Consider the following 19941-nt stretch of genomic DNA (forward strand, 5'->3'; position numbering starts at 1 on the left):
TGTCATGCGATAATTTTAACTTTCAGCTTTATTTTATTTATTAAATTGTATTGAAAGAAAATATTTCATCGAAATTTATTAATAAAATTTTTATTTTAAATATTCTATTTTGTAATCTGCTTCATAATCAAATTTAAGTAGTTTTTACTGTCTTTATTAAGTCAACACATTTGATATTGAAATATTTAATATAAATTTAGAAGCGTTACTTTCATAAAACATTTTTGCATTTTAATATTTACAAGTGAATTTAAAAACACAGGGTTATTAGGGAAAAATAGAAGATTTTATTATATACAAAGTAGCAAAAAATTTAAAAAAAACATTCAATTATAATTATTCAAAGATATACTTATTTTAGTGTAAAAGATTATTTTTTAGGTATGTGATAATAATTATATATACAGCTTGATATATTCAAATATAATTTTTAAACGTGTGAAGTACTATGTACTTATTCTTGTAGTTTAACGACAAGATCTGTATCAACATATTTTGGTAAATTAAGATTATATTGTGATTCCAACTTCTTAGGAACAAATCGTCCACCCAAATAATGAAACTTTCCTTCAAATTTAGATGCGCACATCTTTGGTGCAGTTAAAGATATTAACATTTGTGGTTTTATGCCTCCATCTTCTGATGGACCATTCTCGACATCCCAGCCTGAGGGTATATCTATACTGCAAATAGGAACAATTGTGTCTTTTAACATGTTAATGATGCGAATAAACGGTTCTCTCACTGGTGGCTTAAAACTGAATCCAAGTAGAGCATCTATTATGATTGCATATTTGTGCAAAATTGTAGAATCTTTTGCTTCCTCTATATGTTCATTTTCCAGTACAGAAATATCATTCTCAATGCATTGATGCAACAGTCTCTCATATAATGCATTACTTGGTCGTTTTGGATAATAAATTTCTGGTGAGTATCCAAACAGTTTCAAGTGCCTGGCACAAACAAGGCCATCACCACCGTTGTTGCCTGGTCCGCAACATACCAGCACTTTATTAGAGCTTTCTGACAACGGATAAGATTTTGCAATTGCGATAGCACAACTTTGTCCAGCCAATTCCATTAACTGATCAACGCTGAATTTATATTTGTCGAACAGATCTTTATCAATATTAATAGCTTCCAACTGATTTAAATATTTCACCATCTTGTTATATTTCCTTCTGGTGAGTGTAGGATTAAATGATCTATTGGTACAAGAAGAACTTATTCGTTTCAAACTCTGTAATTTCAAAGTGAACGATAAAAATCGTAACATTTATTAACTTCAATAAACATTCGATGCATGAAAATTACTTTGGCAGAAAATTAAAATTACAGAGTTTGCATAACCCTGACTTTTGCCGATTCCAGCTGTTTTCGAGAAACAAAATATATCGAATTATCGATAATTCGATACATCGATATATCTTTTGCCTAAAATTTCATCTCATTATTCCGTCATGTCATTTTATTAGTTCATGGCTGTGACATGCGCAATTGGAACATCTTTCCTTAGAACATATCTATATGTTCTAAGAAAGTGGTGAACGTTAATTGGTCGTGATTTTCTCGCTGACGTTAGCTGATCTGGAACGACCAGTCGGCGATTAACGACTGACAAGTGGTACTTCTAACCATGAACGATATTCCTGTTAGTCCTGTCACTTTCGATATGTCACATAAATAATTAATTTCTATTTTCCAATGACGTTTTTGTAAATTATCTATAAATTGCACCACCATGATTTCTACAGCCCTATTTGTTTCGTTATTTTTCTTTTTGCTCAACGCGCAGGCAGGTCCTGTATTAAATACTCCACACCCGAAGTTGCTGGTCGTTTCTTACGATGCGTTCAGGTAAGGCGAATTAGATATATATATATATATATAAGGTATCCTTTTATTATATATATAAATGTTAAAAAATAAAACTATTATTTTTTTCTTGTAGGTATAACTATTTTGAGAGAAACCACACACCATTTATGAGCAAGTTAAAAGCAGAAGGCACTCATACGGAGTATATGATGAATATCTTTGTCACCAAAACTTTTCCTAATCATCATACAATGGCAACAGGATTATATGCAGAAACACATGGGGTTGTAGATAATGAATTTTACGATCCTATCAACCATAATGTTACAAAATATTCGTACAAACTGTATCATTACAATAATAATATTCTTCCTATTTGGGTATGTAGAAAGATGTATATTTAGTAAATGTTATTGTATCTTCTGTTTTCAATGTATTTTTATATATAATTTGTATTCTATTAATGATATAATGTATAGACGGTGAATGAGAAAAGTGGTAGACATAGCGGTACAATGATGTGGCCAGGTTCTGTGTATGAATATCAAGGAACATCGCCTACCTTTGCACAGGTGTGTGTTATGGAATAATATCCTAAAAGATATATAATCCTATAAGAATATTGAAATTATATTAACATTCGAATTTTTTAGCCATTTAATGACACAATTCCATGGAAAGACAGGGTTGACACATTAATGTCATGGTTTATACATCCTACAAATCCAATAAATCTGGGAATATTGTACATTGAAGAACCAGATTACCATGGTCATGCTATAGGAATTAACAGTCCTGAATTTAATGAAATTCTAAAAAAACTGGACAATATTACGAGATATATACATGATAAAATTAATGATTATGGCTTGACAGATCTCAATGTAATTCACTTAAGCGATCATGGCATGGCATCGGTTACGATGGAAAGGATAATTAATTTAGCAAATTACATAAATTCTAGCGATTACACATTTGTAGGAACATCTCCAGGATTACATATTTTCCCAAATCCTGGTAAGGTTACTTTATAATATATTGTGAGCTTAATGGATTTAATATATTTCTATATTATATTACTTTTAAAATATTTTATTTGTTTAGGGAAAGAAGAGTTAATTTATCAAAAATTAAAGTTAGGCGCAGAAGAAACGAAGACATTCAAAGTATATAAAAGAGAAGATATCCCAAAAAAGTATCATTATGGCAACAATACTCGTATAGGACCTATTTTTGTCATAGCTGAAGTCGGATATGCATTTCAAAATCTTTACACTGCTATAGAATATTACAAAAAAAAATTTAATATTACAGGTATAATTTTGTATTGTGTTTATTATATACTACTTATTATATTACATATCACTTAATATTCAATTTATTATTTTTTTTTAGTTAATAATCAGACGGAATTTGGACTGCATGGTTATAATAATGAAGCTATGGAGATGCATCCTTTCTTTTTTGCTAATGGACCTGCTTTTATACCAGGATGTATATTAGAACCTTTTAACAATACAGATTTATTTCCTCTATTTTGTAAAATACTTGAATTGAACTGTCCTATAGTTAATGGTACTTTATCTCATATAACAAAGTGCCTTAGAACAAAATCGAATGAGGTATCAGTATCTACATATAAAGTATTATGTAAGTATTCATTTTTTAATACATTTACATAAATTTTTTCTAAGATTGTAATATTGTTATATTGACATCAGTTGCAGTTATCATAAGCACTGCTACATTATTAGGAATTGCAGTAGTGGCGACAATAATTTATAGGAAGAAACTAAGATTAGCATATGATTATAGGTAAATAATATATGATAAATATTAATATAAGCTAGAGTACTCCCAATGTTGACAGATTTAAAAAATTTATTTTTGTTCTTTAAAATTCTTAAATTTTTCTTTTTTTTCTAAATATTTTTCTCAATATTTTATTTTATTTAAACTGACGAGAGCTTACAGTATTAAGATTTAGTAACAAAATTTATTTTAATTTTTCAGGGAACCATATTATACACTGGCCGAATAACCTATTACAATTGATAATGAATATGATATTATTTATATTTTAATTTTTAATTAATGACTTAGTGTAAGAAACATGAAATTGAAATATCATGGTATCATGATATTTATATATATATATATATATATATATTGTTTTAATGCATATAAAGTTAATTTATTTTTTTAATCTCCTTATGTAAAATTTATGTTTATATTTTTATGTACAAATATGTTACTGATTTGAGGATATCAAATTTGACTCGAGGTGCTTAGCAAGATAGTATGGTACAGAATTCTTAGATATTTAAAATGTTAAGAATTTGCTCAATCATATAAGACAGGAATTATTGCATAGAAAATTAATGGTACTTCCCTTTCTTGATATAACTTAATAAATTATAATATGTAAAATAATACTTGTATGATCTTGTGACTGTAAATATAAGTATTTCTGACAATGAATATATCTTAATATTAATATCAATCAACTTTTATTTTTTTAGAAGGGTACTGGATGAATCAGAAACTCAACAGCTTTGGGATGAAAGTTTAATTCCTTACTTATAAAAATTTTGCTTTCAACAAAAATAAATGTAAAATTAAAAAAAATATTTATATTTCTATCTTATTTATTTTTGTTCTTTAATTTTTTATTTGTGATATATATTTCATGTAAGTTATATCACAAAATAGAAAGTATCGTAAAGAGAACACTACATCTTATGTCAAGGATTAAGTATTTTTTTATCTTTTTTCCCTCCCACACATTTAATCACCTGATTTAATTATGAGAGATTTAATTACGTATTATCCGGATCTCTTATAAAGCCGTTCGCAAGCGAGACGTATAAGATAAAACAATTTACATTAAATTATTTCGCACGAATTAATTTCTTATGATATTGGTTGCAAAATCTCGGTATATAAATGCAAATAAAATATGTTTCCCGTTTAATCCCCTCTTCTATATTAACGACGATATAATTGTCGTGTTACATTAGTTCAGTATTAATAACAAAACTATTATGCAGCAAATAAAAATATATAAATTTATCACATAATTAAAATAATATTGATTGTATAATGCATGTCTTTTTGAGTAAGAAGGATGCGAATCATTTTAAACATTTTTTCCATAAAATTTTTAATAACTTTCGAGATTATATAAATACGATATGGAAAGAGAATCTGTGAGAATTTCACAAGCTTAGATTTAGAATTGCATTTACAAATTTAGAGTTGTATGTTTTATATAACATTTTAATGTACAAAAATATCTCTAGAATATAAAATTAATTATATATGCACGATGTGACTCAGACATTATATTGGTTCGAATTATTTATAGAATGCTTGATGATTCATCTATTTAATAAAAGCAGATAATCACTATTATCTATTATTTTCTTATATAATCACAATTTACGATAAATGGACGGACAAAAAATTTTTTTCAATTTAGTAGAAGCGACTAAAGATTTATACATTTGATGACTCAAGATTTATATATATTTACATGTAAATAAAACAGTATGAATTTCTTTATATATTATTATGTGAGTTTATTTATTCACTATTTTATTAATTTAAATGCAATTTTATTTTAATTGTTATTTTCTTTTATAATTGTAAAATTTTTATGTCTTCTCGAAAAATATTACTTGATATATATATATTAATTTCAAACTGTTAAATATAATATGATAAATATGTATATAATTTTTTAATCAAGTTTTTTGTACCTTTTGTAAGATAAATCGTTTGCGTGACAATCAATCGTACGAGTGATAATTACACATTAAATTACACCAAAAAACATATAGCTATATTGTAAAATTTAGCAAACATATAGCTATAGTATAAAATTTTAGCATATTGCAAAAAATTACGATTATAAGAACGAAGAACATATATAATATGATATTAAAAATACGAATTTGATAATGTGATATTCCACCTAATCATCGATTCCATTTTATCTGCCATTTCGCGACAGACAGTCATATATTAAGGATTATTATTGTGTTAATTACATTCGTAATGTTGACGATCCTCTCGAAAGATATCGCGATAATTGCGCTGATAAAATCTTTTTTCCTTCCTTCGATTAACATTTATTGGAGAACGAACTATAAGATGCAGCAGAAACGCATCTTCTGCGGCTCTACAAAAATATATGCGAATTATTGAAATATACACGAATTATGTATTATACTAATCTTGGCTCGATCAGATAAACGTTAATTAAATATAAATAGGGGAAATCTCACAGTAACATAATCGCGTAAACGCTATCTGACTCACTAGGTCAATTACTTTGTAATTCCAGACGTTATGTATACATACTTTTATATATACACATGCTCATATACACTTGTTTGGAATTATATTTTTTGTCAATTATTATTAATTGACTTGGTGAGTCAGAAATAATTAAGATTGCGCAATTATTAATCGTATTCTTTTGGCATGAAATTTTGCAAACTTATTGCATTATCAGAGTGATTTATATGCAATGTATGCAATACATTTATATAAAAGCGACACTGTTTTTGAAACTTTGCTTTCATATTTTGTATTACTTTGCATACTTTTTTTTTATCAATTGCCAGATGCTAAAAACAGAGAAAAATAATAAGGAATAAGTAACAAGCCGATCATATTAATCATTATACAACATTTATATAATGTTTGCAAAGTATATATATGTGATGTTTGCAACTTAAAATTAATTTTTTTAACGAAAAATCCAATTAAGTCTTTCTTTGCAAATTAAAAATTGGAATTTTTTATCTGCGACACACTAATAAGCATCTTTCATTTTCGACTTCAAATGTAATTTTTATACTCGTTTTCCGCGCATTCATAATTGTCACTATTTTATATATATATAAATTGTATTATATTATTTCATTTATATCTCTCTATAGATGTATTGTATCGTATAGATGTTGCAGACTTTTCCTAAAAAAGTCGAGTTAAAAAAATCACAATTATTATTAGTTTAAATCTTATATGTATAGTGTATATATAGCTTCATATTGATATCTATGTTGTTTTATATTAATAAGTATCTATATAAATTTTCTTGCGAGTGTTTAAAATGAGATTATTCTATACGAGAGAGAATTTTCTCTTGGGATTTACCCTGAAAATCATGGTAATCGTAAGACAGTATAATATTGGAAGAATATTCTAAGAGTTTCTCTGATTAAATATTTACAATAAAAAATATTAATATGTACATAGTAAATTTTACTATATGTACATATAAAATTAATCAAACATATTTTACATCTTATTGTGGTAGATATTAATATTTTTATTGTGGTAAATATTAATTGGAGAAACTCTTATAAAATTCTTTCAATATCATATTATCTCATGATTATCATGATTTTCACGATAAATTTTAAGAGAAAATTCTCTCTGTGTAGATACGGTCTCATAGTAATAATAAAAATAAAATTCATTATGAGAGAGACAATAAGCTATGCGGAGAAAATTTTCGTTATATTTTACCGCAAAATTCACTACAGATTTTATCATTTAATAAGCCGAAAATTACTATGTTATATGTTAAAATTATTATACGAACGTTGAGCTGGATTGAAAATATTATGCTGCATTGTAAAATTTTTATAAAATATTTTATATATGTTTATCACTTTTTCGGCATCTATTCTATTTAAAACATTTAAAGAATCATAAGATTTTAATACAGTTTTTAATATATTTTAAAATTATTGAAATTTGACTATATATTTTAGTAAGATTAATCAAACATATTTTGCATTTTATTGTGATACACATATTAATATCCTTTTATTGTGATAAATATTAATGAATTAAAGAAACTTATAAAATTCTTCCAGTACCATATTGCCTGCTGATTTTCAGGGTAAATTCAAAGAGAAACATATTATAATTAAAATGCCTCTCATCGCGTGAAATGTTTTAGAACAAAAAGTTCTTCAAATTAACATCGTGCACGTTAGCGGACTTGGATATCCAATCGATATCCAAATATATCCACTGGGTGTATATCTGCGCCGTATAGGATGTGCGCGTCGCTAGAAAAGAGAAGAGGCCAACACCACACAGTGGTTCGAGCAACGACGGTGTCCAGTGGACGAGGGCGATCGATGTGATCCGTGGCGCGTTCAATGCCACTTGGAGAACATTGAATTGTGTTCAGTAGTAGCGGAGGAAAAAAAAAAAGAGAGAGAGAGAGGGGATATACCCCACGATCGATGCCTATATAGCTAGCTGCAAACGCAACAACTCGTTCCAGTCGTTGTCTCCCGTCTCAGGATTAGCCCGGTTTTTCCTCCTTTTCGTCGATTATCCTCGAATTAGCCTCGATATATGCCTCTCCGAGCCTTCGCGATACACTCCCACGATGTCCGCGGCCGTTTAAATAAGACTGATCAATCGACCGTTCAGCCTTGCCGGTTCGATTATCGCAGCGAGTGCTCGAAGAAGAAGTAAGTATCTCGCGCCAGAAGATAAAAGATCAGTTCCGTCACGTGGTGATAGAGTAGAAACTTCCAACATGTTTTACGGAACGTAAGAGCATAGAGCTTCCCTGCGAGACTCCCCGATTCACCGTCGTCGTCGAATAGATCTCTTCGTCGTCATCATCATCTTGGATCCTGGAACCGCAACATCCCCGAAGGCTGGAGTCGAGCGCTCGTCGAAGCGGTCGCCGCGTGAAAAGAGTGTTGCCTCCTCTCTTCTCGAGAGGAGGATCAGAGATCTCGACTGACGGCGAGATGCCACCGCAGGAGAAGCTCACCGGGGCCGAGTCCACCCTCGAGGATATATCCTCAAAGGACGCGAGTCCCGAGGCCTGTCTGTCGGCCTCTGCCTCGTCCGAGACCGGATTTCCGTCCGCCAAGAACGGCCGCAAGATCGCCGAGCTGGAGAACGCGGATCCGGAGCAGCCCAAGGACTTGGACTTCGATGATCTGCTGCCCCACGTAGGCGAATTCGGTACCTATCAGAGGATCCTCTTCGTGCTGATGATTCCATTCGCCTTCTTCGTCGCCTGGGTGTACTTCTCGCAGATATTTATCACTCTCGTGCCGGAGGGACACTGGTGCCGCGTACCCGAATTGGAGAACCTCACGGTGGAGGAAAGGTAGGACATTTCCGTACTTGATAAAGACGAAAAAATATACATAGAATATTTAGCGAAATATTCTCTCTTCCTTTCTCTGAACAACCTTTTTTTTTAACATATTTGAAGGATATTGATTAAGGAATTGTTTGCTTAATATGCTTATTTGGGCGTCTTAATTGGATCTTGAAATGCGATTGTGATAATCTGTGCGGAGCCTCGTGTACCGCTGATTATGGATACTAAAGGGATTAGAGATGTGACTTTAGAGATTTGTCCTTCGAAGTCTGTTGGTTATAATTATCTCGTAAATACATTCTCTTAACATTCCAATTATCGGCGATTCGTATCATAGATGATAAGACAGACGATAACGATCTGTTGTACTTTACTGTTTCGAGAAAGAAGTTACTCAAACAAAACTTTACAGTTACATACGTTGTTAAACATGCGACGATACGTAAATTATTTATTATAATTTTCATTTAATCGTTTTATTTTAAATTATTTTCTCGTTAAAAATTGGAAACTTTTTTTATGGGAGGAAAATTATTATTATAGAAATACCTATAAGCTTTGAAACAAATACAAAACGTTGTGAAAACAGGTAGCACCATTTACATATATGCAATATTCGTTTATATAACTTGTTTTATCGCCATTAAGATATGTAAATTTGGCTGAAACTGATATATAATGCATAAAAAATATAAATATGCTAATAACACTGTAAAAAAGCCTTCCTAACGATTTGTTGTAAATTGTAAAGGTTGCACTTGGAATAAACAGACCCCCTTTCCGTTCTCTCGCGTGTTTGTGAACAACAAGGCAAAAATATTAAATAATAAGACATACGTGCAATGCTATTCTCGGCTATCGCCGATCTGTCTCGCAGTCACGTTGACGTGAACGATTCTTTTCTTTTCATATCTTAAGCGATCGTAAAAGAAAACGCGTGGAAACTGCAAAAGCGCGCATAGAGATATATTAGCATTTACGTTTCAGCCAGGGGAAAGTGTGAAAATGACGCGACACGACGAGACCTTCGCAGTTTACAATTCGATTGCATACGACGAGACTGGCACACACGTGGCTAGTAAATTCTACATACGACATTTAATAATCCTCTAACGTCATAAAGTAATTACGATAAAAGAAACGACCGGTTGAGGGCACAATTTTTTGTGGAAAGAGACTCGTAAGAAATTGTACAAATATCATGTGACAACGTATATATTGCAAACGATTACGTATCCTTATCGTTTTTTGAAACGGAGCAATCAACCACGTATCACTCTAATTTGCATAATTGGTGGATATTATAATATTTATAATATATTCGTAATATTATTATATAAATGGTGTTTGCGTTAAATATAGCGAGGAAAAAGAATTCTTATAACGATCGCGACATTTTTGTTTCTTAGAGGAAAAAATCAACGAGCAAAATATATAAACGTAAAATTAGCTTATTCAAGTGTGAGTTATTATCATAAGCTATGCAAATTACACAGTTAATGAGTGGTTTAGTATATTCTAATACCAACGATAACCATTTTATTTTTTTTATGAATTGTGTTTCGTCGAAAATACAATCTTTCCTCGCTCTTATGTAAAACTTTTTCATTATGATATTTTACCCAAATGACTGTCAACTAGCGCTGTTAATTAGCGCTACTAAAGATTGAATATCAAATAAGACACAAATATATTTTTTCTTTTTGCGACACATGACGCGTCCGACTGCTCGATACATGGATAATGCATGATAAATTTGCTCGAAACCTTCATATGAGCAATGAGAGCGTGAACGCGAGAAATATCTGTGTAAACCTTTCGACGTAATGCCGTGTTAAAGCTACACTGATTAAATACACGTGAGAGATGCGTTTATAAAACATTTATACAACACGTGCATTCGTACAATGCGTGTTTCAATCTATACTGTCTAATTGCCTGATTGTAATGTGTTATCACGAACGCGATAACATGACAAAGTTTGCAAAAATTATTTGAAAATTGTACTCTTTTCGAGCATAAAATGCAATACGTGATATTTGATTATACAGAGAGAATTTACACTGAAAAATATGATAATCGTGCGACAATATGGTATTATAGTGGAAGAATTTTACAAGAGTTTTTCTGATTAATTCTTACCACAATACAAAATATTAATATCTATTACAATAAGATATAAAATATATTCAATTAACTTTACTATGTACATATTACCTAATATTTTTTTATCAGTGTACAAGTATTTTGCGAGCGTGTTCATGCTTCTATAAATCCGCGAAGCTTCATCTACATCTTTAAAAAATTAAAAATTATTCTTAATGAAGCTTTACTTGGATGTCATCTTTTATCGCTATTTTCTTCTAATTTTTAGTTGTTACATAAACTTAAATAAGCTTGATGATTAAGGCTTAGGTTTCTTGATTAAAGACTTTCATTCAAAGATATATGAAGAATATAAATTTGCATTCTTAAAACTTGCTTCGTAAAAAAGTGACATTTTCTACAATAATTTATAATTGAAAAACTTTATATCTTGCAGAGATATTTATTTTCTTAAGTTAGAAACAAGTCTTAAATTGCACAACAATGCATAAATTTAAATTTGTCAAATAAGAGAATATAATTTCTTTTATAAAATATTTTGTATATATGTATATTAAAAGAAAATATTATATATATATATATATAAGATATTCTCTTTTAATATATAAAAAGTATTTCATAAAAGAAATTATACTACGACATATATTTTTATCACTGGTTTTTATCACTGGTGGTGTGATAAATGTGAAAAATTATTAGAAATATTTTCGAATAACATATGTTAAAACATAATTTCTTTCTGAATGAGAGATGTATATTTTTGCAAATACAATATCTAAGATTTATGGTCTATAACTTCAACATTCTTACGTACTTACTAGACGTGAGTGGAGACGCTCTCATGCGAACGTATCAAGGCTGAAAAACGCACGTGCGTTGCAATCGACATCGAATGCGTTCATTCGTTTATGTGTAAAGTCTTGCGTAAAGGTCAGATTGCGTGCGCTATTAACCTTCAGTTAATAACGCACGCACCGATTAAATGGAGACCTTTATATTACACCTCATTCTTTAATTGCCGGCATCATTTTCAGTTTCCAGTCGGGATACTCTTATCTGTAAAGCTGACATTTATTTGCGATCGACGTTTGACATTTTCTTCAATGAACCTCTCTTATTATATCGACTGTCTTATCAGGGTGTCAGGGTTACGTTCCAAAACGTTCTCTTCGGGGACAATTTTATTTTAAAAAAATGTTCAGTAAAATTTGCCTCGAAGAAGACGTTTTGAAACGTAACCCAGAATCCTACGTTAAAATTTCACTTTGTTTTAATTCTTTAATAATTTTTGGTTTTCCAGGATTATTATATCCTCTCTTATTATATCGACTGTCTTATCAGAGTGTCAGGGTTACGTTCCAAAACGTTCTCTTCGGGGACAATTTTATTTAAAAAATGTTCAGTAAAATTTGCCTCGAAGAAGACGTTTTGGAATGTAACCCAGAATCCTACGTTAAAATTTCACTTTGTTTTAATTCTTTAATAATTTTTGGTTTTCCAGGATTGCACTGGCGATACCAGTCGACGGGGATGGCTATTCCAAGTGTACTATGTATGATGTGAATTATACAGAGATCATTTTAAAAGGGATCGGAGAGGCGGATCCGAGCTGGCCGACTAGGGGTTGTTCGCAAGGTTGGGAATTCAATTTTACCGATATACCCTACGAGACTGTGGCGACTGAGGTAAGAATAAAAGAATCATGAAGTGAAAGAGACGGAGATTGATAACTCGGGATTTCGGAATATGGATCACTGATGAGCGATGTTTCTCGATCTTTTCATTAAGCGTATTCGCGACGATTATTCGAAACACATTTCATAATAGTAAATTGTGGCATAGGCAACAATAAATTAAAGTAAACAGTCGAGTTGATGTAATAAATAAATCTGCGATTTATAAATAGTATATCAAATTGATAAATTAATGTGGAGTCGATTTTTTCTTAAAAATATCGAGGGAGATCATCGTTCTTTTGCAAGTCTCCAATTTTTTCTATCATATATTTTTGTTAACGATAAGCTCCAAAGTAAAATTCTATTAAAATAAACTTTATTTGAAATTAACTGAAAAATATAATTTTTTAAATCTTTTTACCTCACAAAATATTTGCGAAAAGCTTTTCTTTTCGTTTCTAGGAAACTATAAATTCGACATTTTTGCTAAGGAAAAATCATCTCCAAATTGACTTGACAATTGGCCATTAAAAGAACATCCGGTGACTTTGAGAGATTCTGTATAATGTCATGGTACGTTGTAATACGTTTCTATTACACAAACTCGCGAACGACGATGCTACATAAAAAGATCTGGATAGAGATTCTAAGAAATTCTAAAGAAATCTCCAAGAGATATATTTTAAAAGATCCTAATATAAATTAATATCTTAGTAGAAAATCGTCTTACCATAATTCAATTCAAATCATAAAGCAAAATGCAAATCCTTCTTGAATCCGTTTAATCGTTAAAAAATGGAATCATATTGTCAAATAAATTCTAAAAGGATTACTCATTCCCATTTTTTTGCAGAGGATTAAATCTCGCAGTTCTCATACGTGTTAATTCTCCCATAATCGCATTTTAAGTTCTCGGATTTTAAAAGCTGTAACGCGAGATTTTTATCATTAATAATTTATACAGGTACATAATAAAAAACGACAATGTGTCTGATCCTTGAGAAATTAATTATTCAATCCTGTTGCAGTTAGGATGGGTGTGCGAACATAGTGCCCTACCTACGACCGCTCAGAGCATCTTCTTCGTCGGGGCGATCTTCGGCGGCCTCATATTCGGCTGGATCGCCGACAGATATGGGAGGATACCTGCGTTGGTCGGTGCCAACGTCACCGGATTTTTGGCAGGAGTCGCGACCGTCCTGGCCAGCAGTTTCTGGGAGTTTGCGCTGTGCCGGTTCTTCGTCGGCTTCGCCTTCGATAATTGCTTCACCATGATGTACATATTAGGTACGCATATATATGATACAGATTTACGAGTTCCCAGGACTTTGTTGATTCGGTTCTTTGAGAAAAAATGATAAAAAAATGTTTACTCTTCTCGTCGCTCTTTTTCTATTTCGATTTCCGCGTCGCGTTTAATTACTTTTTTTTTATTAGTGATAAGCGACCTTTTGTATGCAATTTATTGTGTTTGGAAGATCAGTTTGAATTATGCAAGTTTTCGCGAAATTCGAAAACACGTGTTTGAAAGAGTAATAGCCTGAATAATAAAAGTCGCGATGACGGCTTCGCGTCATTAATTATGATTATACAATTGCGAATGACAATGATAATGACCTCGTCAAGAAGCATTAATAAATTATTAATTTAATTCGCGTACGCAAAGAATACTCAAATATACTTATTTTTACGTTTGGATTTTGCTAGGATATGCATAGTTAATTAGAGAAGAGAGACAAAGTGAATTATGATTCGCAATATTTCATACGCAGAATCGTTATCGAGGAAACAATAGCGTGAATGTGATCGTCTCGGTTATTATTAATCGATCGTGCTACTTGAAACCCATAATCTTAGATATAATGATAGAACTCGATTGTTAACAGAGACTTCGGAATTCTAGGTCAGCATCGATTAAAGGTCGTTTTAAAAATCATTTCTCTCTGTTTTATCGCGCTTATTATTAAATCAACGATTATTACAACAACGACAAAAAATGCAATGGAAAAACTCCGCGCGTTCCTATTCAAGGTAAATATTTCCCATATTCCAATTTTAAACGTATAAGAACAATGTGTGATGGAGAGACACATTTCCTCGCGTATTCACCAAACCGTTACATCAACCTTAACCCCGTCAGAGCTCCGTCTATAAGCGCGATAATCGTCGTTACTTCAATGCAATTGTAATTAAGTCGATTAAATTGTAATGGAGCCTCTCACGTTATCGTAAGAGAATTGAAATTCAAACTTTGATTCGCACACCGCAATATTGTATATGGGTTAAAATATTAACATATCCACATTAACGTATCCATATTAACGTATCCACATTATGTTAAATTAACACAAAAATTTCTGTGGACTGTGGTTGGACATGTGATATAAATCTGTGAAATTTGACACAAAATTTTCAACTGTGTATATGTACATATAACGCATTCCCAAGAAAGATATCATTGCAGATTTTGGAGTTTACTTTTCTTCTCTCAAGTAATTATATTTAATTACCGCTTCGGCCTTGAATCGGCAACCCGAATGCGGAGACGCGATCGTTAATTCTAATCCTCAATTTTCGATTACCACGAGTCAGGGCCGATTCTAATCGCCCTTAAAACATATATCAATATATGTATATAGGTATATGTTCTAAGCGATCGCCTCTGATTCCACTTTCATTCAGGTCAAGCTCGTCCAGGGTTTGACTCACAAGTTTCGTCATGGTTGTCGCATTCGCGCCTTCTGTCAGTTTCGTTTCGTCGATTTCGTAATCAATAGAAGCGTCGCTAATATTATGTTATTAAATTAAAGAATCACACGCGGCACGTGAAAGGTTCGATTTGATTGATTACATTTGCTGACATTTCGTCGATTCTCACTCAAGATATATTCCCATATGTATATATTATATTTGATAATCGTAATCATCTGATCGACGTCGCAGCTTTATATTTTACAATTTGCTATTTTTTAAAGAAAAAAAGCAAAATATATTTTTAATCATTAGGTAATATTCGTGAAAACTAAATTAGAAATATATATCGCGCATCGTGTAAATTTGTAAAATTGCTCAAGAAAGATATAGCGTATTTTGAAATTTCGAATTTGTTTATACTGTCTCGGTTGACCTTGGTTAAATGTACACCTAGATCGGTTCACCGATAATTTTACGCTTCACAGATGGATGATCCGCGAAGGTAGCGCATTAAAAAAATGACCAGTCCCGTTGATCTAATTACAATACTGTCAGCGATGTAACACACTATCTTTCTAATAAACAGGAAGCAATATCACGTTGCTACAATGTTGTGGTATTTATTTATTATACGACGAGGATAATGAAGATGTCTTGGGTTACCAACGACATAACGAGAAGTTTACGACAACTATTAGACATCCCGCGTTAATAACTGATTATTATCTAAATTATATAAGAGAATTTCAGCGCGTTCTCTAATTTTTGTCCTGGACATTCTGCGTAATGTCAGGGCGAAGGATGTTGACGTAATTTGGTCAAGTTTAATTAAGTCAAAACTTTAAATTAGTCAAGGACTGTAAAGGATTGCCGCAAATGCGACATGACATTCAGTTGAAAAGTATAAATTATTATCGTTATGTAAGGATGTCATATACATAAATTTACGACGATCATACGATTATCTTAAGACGACGATTTAATTTATGCATAATGCTGTTATCGTTCCTGACCCTTAAATCATCGAACTTCGCTAAATAGTCGACATTTAGAACAGTGTCTTTTTTTTAGTGTTGGAATATGTGGGACCAAAGTGGCGCACCTTCGTGGCGAACATGTCAATAGCTCTCTTCTTCACGTTCGCCGCCTGCATTTTGCCGTGGATCGCGTACTATCTGGCCGACTGGAGGATGACCTGCATCACCATATCCGTTCCCCTGGTTCTGGCGGTGGCAGCTCCTTGGTTGGTGCCAGAGAGCGCGAGGTGGCTCGTCAGCCAAGGTCAAGTGGAGAAAGCCATCGAGATCCTGGGTAAATTCGAACGCATGAACGGCACGAAAGTGCCCGACAACGTCTATCAGCAATTTCGTGTAAGAATCGCATGTCACTTTTTCTCGCGCTCGGAGAAAAGCTTGTCGTATCGAATTTAGCGAGATAACAATTCACGATGTGCATCGATGTAACAGGAAACTTGCGCCAGGGTGTGTAAGGAACAGGAAGCGGACAAGACTTATTCCGTGGTGGACTTGTTTAAGAGTCCACGCTTGCGAAACGTTACGATCCTCCTCATCATCATCTGGTGAGTATCACTCAATCGAGATAGATTTCTTCATTTTCTGAAACACAACATTTCTAAAGTTAGATAGATGCGATATTATGAAAAAAACCAAACGTAATAAAATGTATATGTCGATGATGAAATAATAGATATTCGATGGAAAATAAATCTGCATCTTACCTATATATTGCAATGCAGGATGGCGATATCACTGGTATTCGACGGTCATGTTAGAAACGTGAATAATCTCGGGCTCGACGTCTTCATGACGTTTACCATCGCGGCATTTACCGAATTACCCGCCGACACGTTTCTCACCCTCGTTCTGGATCGATGGGGTAGGCGATGGTTGGCATGCGGTACCATGGTAATTTCCGGAATTTTCAGCATTTGGGCGAGCGGGGTTTCAAACAGTGAGTGTGCAACGACACGTATTCATTTCCAATAATATTTATACATCATACACAGAGAGAATTTTCTCTTAGAATTTATGTTTTACTATATGTACATATTAATATTTTTTGTGGTAAATATTAATCAGAGAAACTCTTATAAGATTCTTCCAATTGTCGCACGATCACCATGATTTTCAGGGTAAATTTGAAGAGAAAATTCTCTCCGTGTAGTTATATGTATTATTTAATTAGAAACTCTTTTGTGTCTTCAATAATTGGTACAATTATAGAAATGATAAAATCAATACAATATTATTATGTAACTGATGTGCACTAGAGTGTAGACTGTAGAATCACATTCACATATTCACGTGTCTTTTCAGGCTGTTGCAATTACACACGACGGATACATTCTCTTTCGTTTTAATTGAACGTTTCAGAGGTCTATTCGGCCACCCTGGCGATTGTCGGTAGATTCTGGGTCAACATTTCGTACAACATCGGTCTTCAATACGCGGCCGAAGTGTTACCAACAGTTGTGAGGGCGCAAGGGGTCGCCTTGATCCATATAATGGGATACGTCGCCAGCATCCTCGCGCCCTTTGTTGTTTACTTGGACACTGTCTCGTCCATTCTGCCGCTATTAGTTCTGGGCATTCTAGGCGTCCTGGGTGGTCTTTTGACACTCTTGTTACCAGAAACGTTGGACAAAGATCTACCGCAGACCTTGCAGGACGGCGAGGACTTTGGGAAAGATCAAAAGATGTGGGACATGCCGTGTCTCTCGAAGTAACTACATCTCCATTTTCATTTTTTCCTTTTTATTTTTTTCCCCTCTTAATTTCATTTCTTTTTATTGAATAATACAATATAATTTTGGAGAGTGATACAGTTTTCCTCTGACGAAGATATCGTATTAACATTTTTTTTATAAATTTAAATATTCGTATTTTTATTTATTTTTTTTAATTTTTTTAGGAAAAAGCCTGCAGATGTGGAAGTGCCACCGGTGGCTATCTTCCGATCCTTCGAGCGCAGCAGTTTCCGAAGTTCGATGAGAGCGTCCACCCGCGGCGAGACCCTGAGGAGCAGCATGATACAAAGATCGCATAGCTTAAGATCGCGGAAGAGCGTAAACGCGGCTACGGAGGCGGAGAACAAATGAATGTCCCAAGAGACGTGACTATGATTTCGGAGATATTCCTTCTTTCCATCATCGTTCCTTCCTCCGTCATCGTGTGATATATATCGGAGCTACTAAAATCAAATTAGACGCACACTCATATACCCTTATAACGATAGCTACAGCTTTAAATCGCAAAAAAATGGAGTGTCGCTTTTTTTTCTAGCATGCTCTTAAAGAGAGAAAGGAAGGGAAGAGGAAGGGAAATTATGTGATTTAATAGTATGTATTAGGAGTAGAGAGGAGAGTATAAATGTCAATTAGAACTTGACTAAATTAAGCTCTAATCGGCTGTTCTGCAGATATTTCTACTGTGATTTTATATCATAGAATCTTTTCCATTTTCCTCGATATACTTTTTAATCTTATATATGTGACATCTTTGAAATTTCAGTGAAATTTCAGAAAAAATAGATAGGGATTTTACGGGCAGCCATGTAGTATTAACGTAATTTTATGATTTTTTTATTGCAATATATATTTCTTCCAAATAGTTGTATTTAATAATAGAAAAAGAAACTAAGTTATAAGTTGCGGTTAAAACGTTCGCGAAACCCCACACACGTTCCTTTTACAAAATATACTTGTCGCGGAGAGAAAAGATATCTATTTTTTCAGATGCAAGATCATTCTTCGATCTCGAGGAATGTAACCGCATTGAAAAATAGATGAGGGCGCAGATGAAAGGCAAATACCTACTCGGGATAATGTAAAATTTCTTCTATGCATTTTAAATTGATCACGCGCTGCTGCGCGTCAGTATTGCTCGCATACAATATGATATTGTGATGTAAATTAAATTTTTGAACTATATCGGATGATGCAACGCGCTGAATACGAATGAAGATCCCGCATTACGAATGGCAAGTTTTGTCGAGCAACAACTTTTGTTGTTGACGACGACGCGGTGTCAACATCTCCGCCCGTCATCAGAAATGCGTTAGTCTGAAAATATTTTTCGCCAAAATTCAGAGAAAATTTAATATATTATGTACATATAATATTTCGTATAAGCTATTTGTAAATAAGCTAAGAGATTATTACAAATTAATTTGTATCCTGTTAATCTGTGTTAATAAACGTCAACTAATATGTTCAATTGAATTAATTAAGATAATTACCGGTATGATCGTGTTTGAATAAATACGTATTGATGAAGACGTATCAATAAACGGTAAGCTATCGACAGCCTTTCAATTATATGTAGAGAAAATTACGACGTATGATTTACCATTGCATGCGTCTCGAGTTTCTGATAATCGTCGACTCAGACTCGGTCAATCTCTTATATTGAGTTCGCTATTAAGATCGCTATTATTGAGATTCATTAAATGAGTTATCGTAAATCATTT

The 19941-nt window shown here is 32.6% G+C and overlaps 3 protein-coding genes across 4 annotated transcripts; 2 read left to right on the forward strand and 1 right to left on the reverse strand.

Annotated features, from left to right (window-relative positions):
• Nucleotides 1-264: 264 nt before the first annotated feature.
• Naxe (NAD(P)HX epimerase) lies at nt 265-1400 on the reverse strand. Its single transcript, XM_029310332.2, has one exon. It carries the CDS (start codon nt 1274-1276, stop codon nt 455-457), a length of 822 nt encoding a protein of 273 aa, XP_029166165.2. The 5' UTR covers nt 1277-1400; the 3' UTR covers nt 265-454.
• A 121-nt stretch (nt 1401-1521) lies between these two features.
• LOC114936966 (ectonucleotide pyrophosphatase/phosphodiesterase family member 5) lies at nt 1522-4448 on the forward strand. Of its 2 annotated transcripts, XR_014925671.1 has the most exons (9): nt 1524-1857; nt 1952-2198; nt 2298-2390; nt 2472-2835; nt 2923-3132; nt 3214-3468; nt 3540-3633; nt 3832-4202; nt 4341-4448. XR_014925671.1 is itself a non-coding variant. In XM_085486851.1 (8 exons), the coding sequence occupies exons 1-8, from the start codon at nt 1742-1744 to the stop codon at nt 4402-4404; spliced, it is 1443 nt and encodes a 480-aa protein (XP_085342977.1). In that variant the 5' UTR covers nt 1522-1741; the 3' UTR covers nt 4405-4448. The 2 variants fall into 2 exon arrangements, 1 of the variants encoding a protein (XP_085342977.1); XM_085486851.1 differs by lacking the exon at nt 3832-4202 and having other exon boundaries at nt 1522-1857.
• A 3495-nt stretch (nt 4449-7943) lies between these two features.
• Nucleotides 7944-19688, forward strand: LOC114936965 (organic cation transporter protein-like). Its single transcript, XM_029310333.2, has 8 exons — nt 7944-8980; nt 12585-12768; nt 13788-14046; nt 16525-16823; nt 16920-17032; nt 17210-17424; nt 17847-18195; nt 18385-19688. The coding sequence occupies exons 1-8, from the start codon at nt 8613-8615 to the stop codon at nt 18569-18571; spliced, it is 1974 nt and encodes a 657-aa protein (XP_029166166.2). The 5' UTR covers nt 7944-8612; the 3' UTR covers nt 18572-19688.
• Nucleotides 19689-19941: the final 253 nt, after the last annotated feature.

The sequence above is a fragment of the Nylanderia fulva genome, unplaced genomic scaffold, assembly GCF_048542155.1.
Source record: "Nylanderia fulva isolate GAGA-0341 unplaced genomic scaffold, ASM4854215v1 Scaffold11, whole genome shotgun sequence".
Taxonomy (NCBI): domain Eukaryota; kingdom Metazoa; phylum Arthropoda; class Insecta; order Hymenoptera; family Formicidae; genus Nylanderia; species Nylanderia fulva.

Bases quoted from the DNA above. Each gene is read 5' to 3' on its own strand.
- LOC114936965 (XM_029310333.2), top strand. From the start codon at position 8,613: ATGCCACCGCAGGAGAAGCTCACCGGGGCCGAGTCCACCCTCGAGGAT. The intron at 14,047-16,524 runs GTACGCATATAT...TCTTTTTTTTAG, and splicing joins CACCATGATGTACATATTAG to TGTTGGAATATGTGGGACCA. The intron at 16,824-16,919 runs GTAAGAATCGCA...TCGATGTAACAG, and splicing joins ACGTCTATCAGCAATTTCGT to GAAACTTGCGCCAGGGTGTG.
- LOC114936966 (XM_085486851.1), top strand. From the start codon at position 1,742: ATGATTTCTACAGCCCTATTTGTTTCGTTATTTTTCTTTTTGCTCAAC. The intron at 1,858-1,951 runs GTAAGGCGAATT...TTTTTCTTGTAG, and splicing joins GTTTCTTACGATGCGTTCAG to GTATAACTATTTTGAGAGAA. The intron at 3,469-3,539 runs GTAAGTATTCAT...TATTGACATCAG, and splicing joins ATCTACATATAAAGTATTAT to TTGCAGTTATCATAAGCACT.
- Naxe (XM_029310332.2), bottom strand. From the start codon at position 1,276: ATGTTACGATTTTTATCGTTCACTTTGAAATTACAGAGTTTGAAACGA.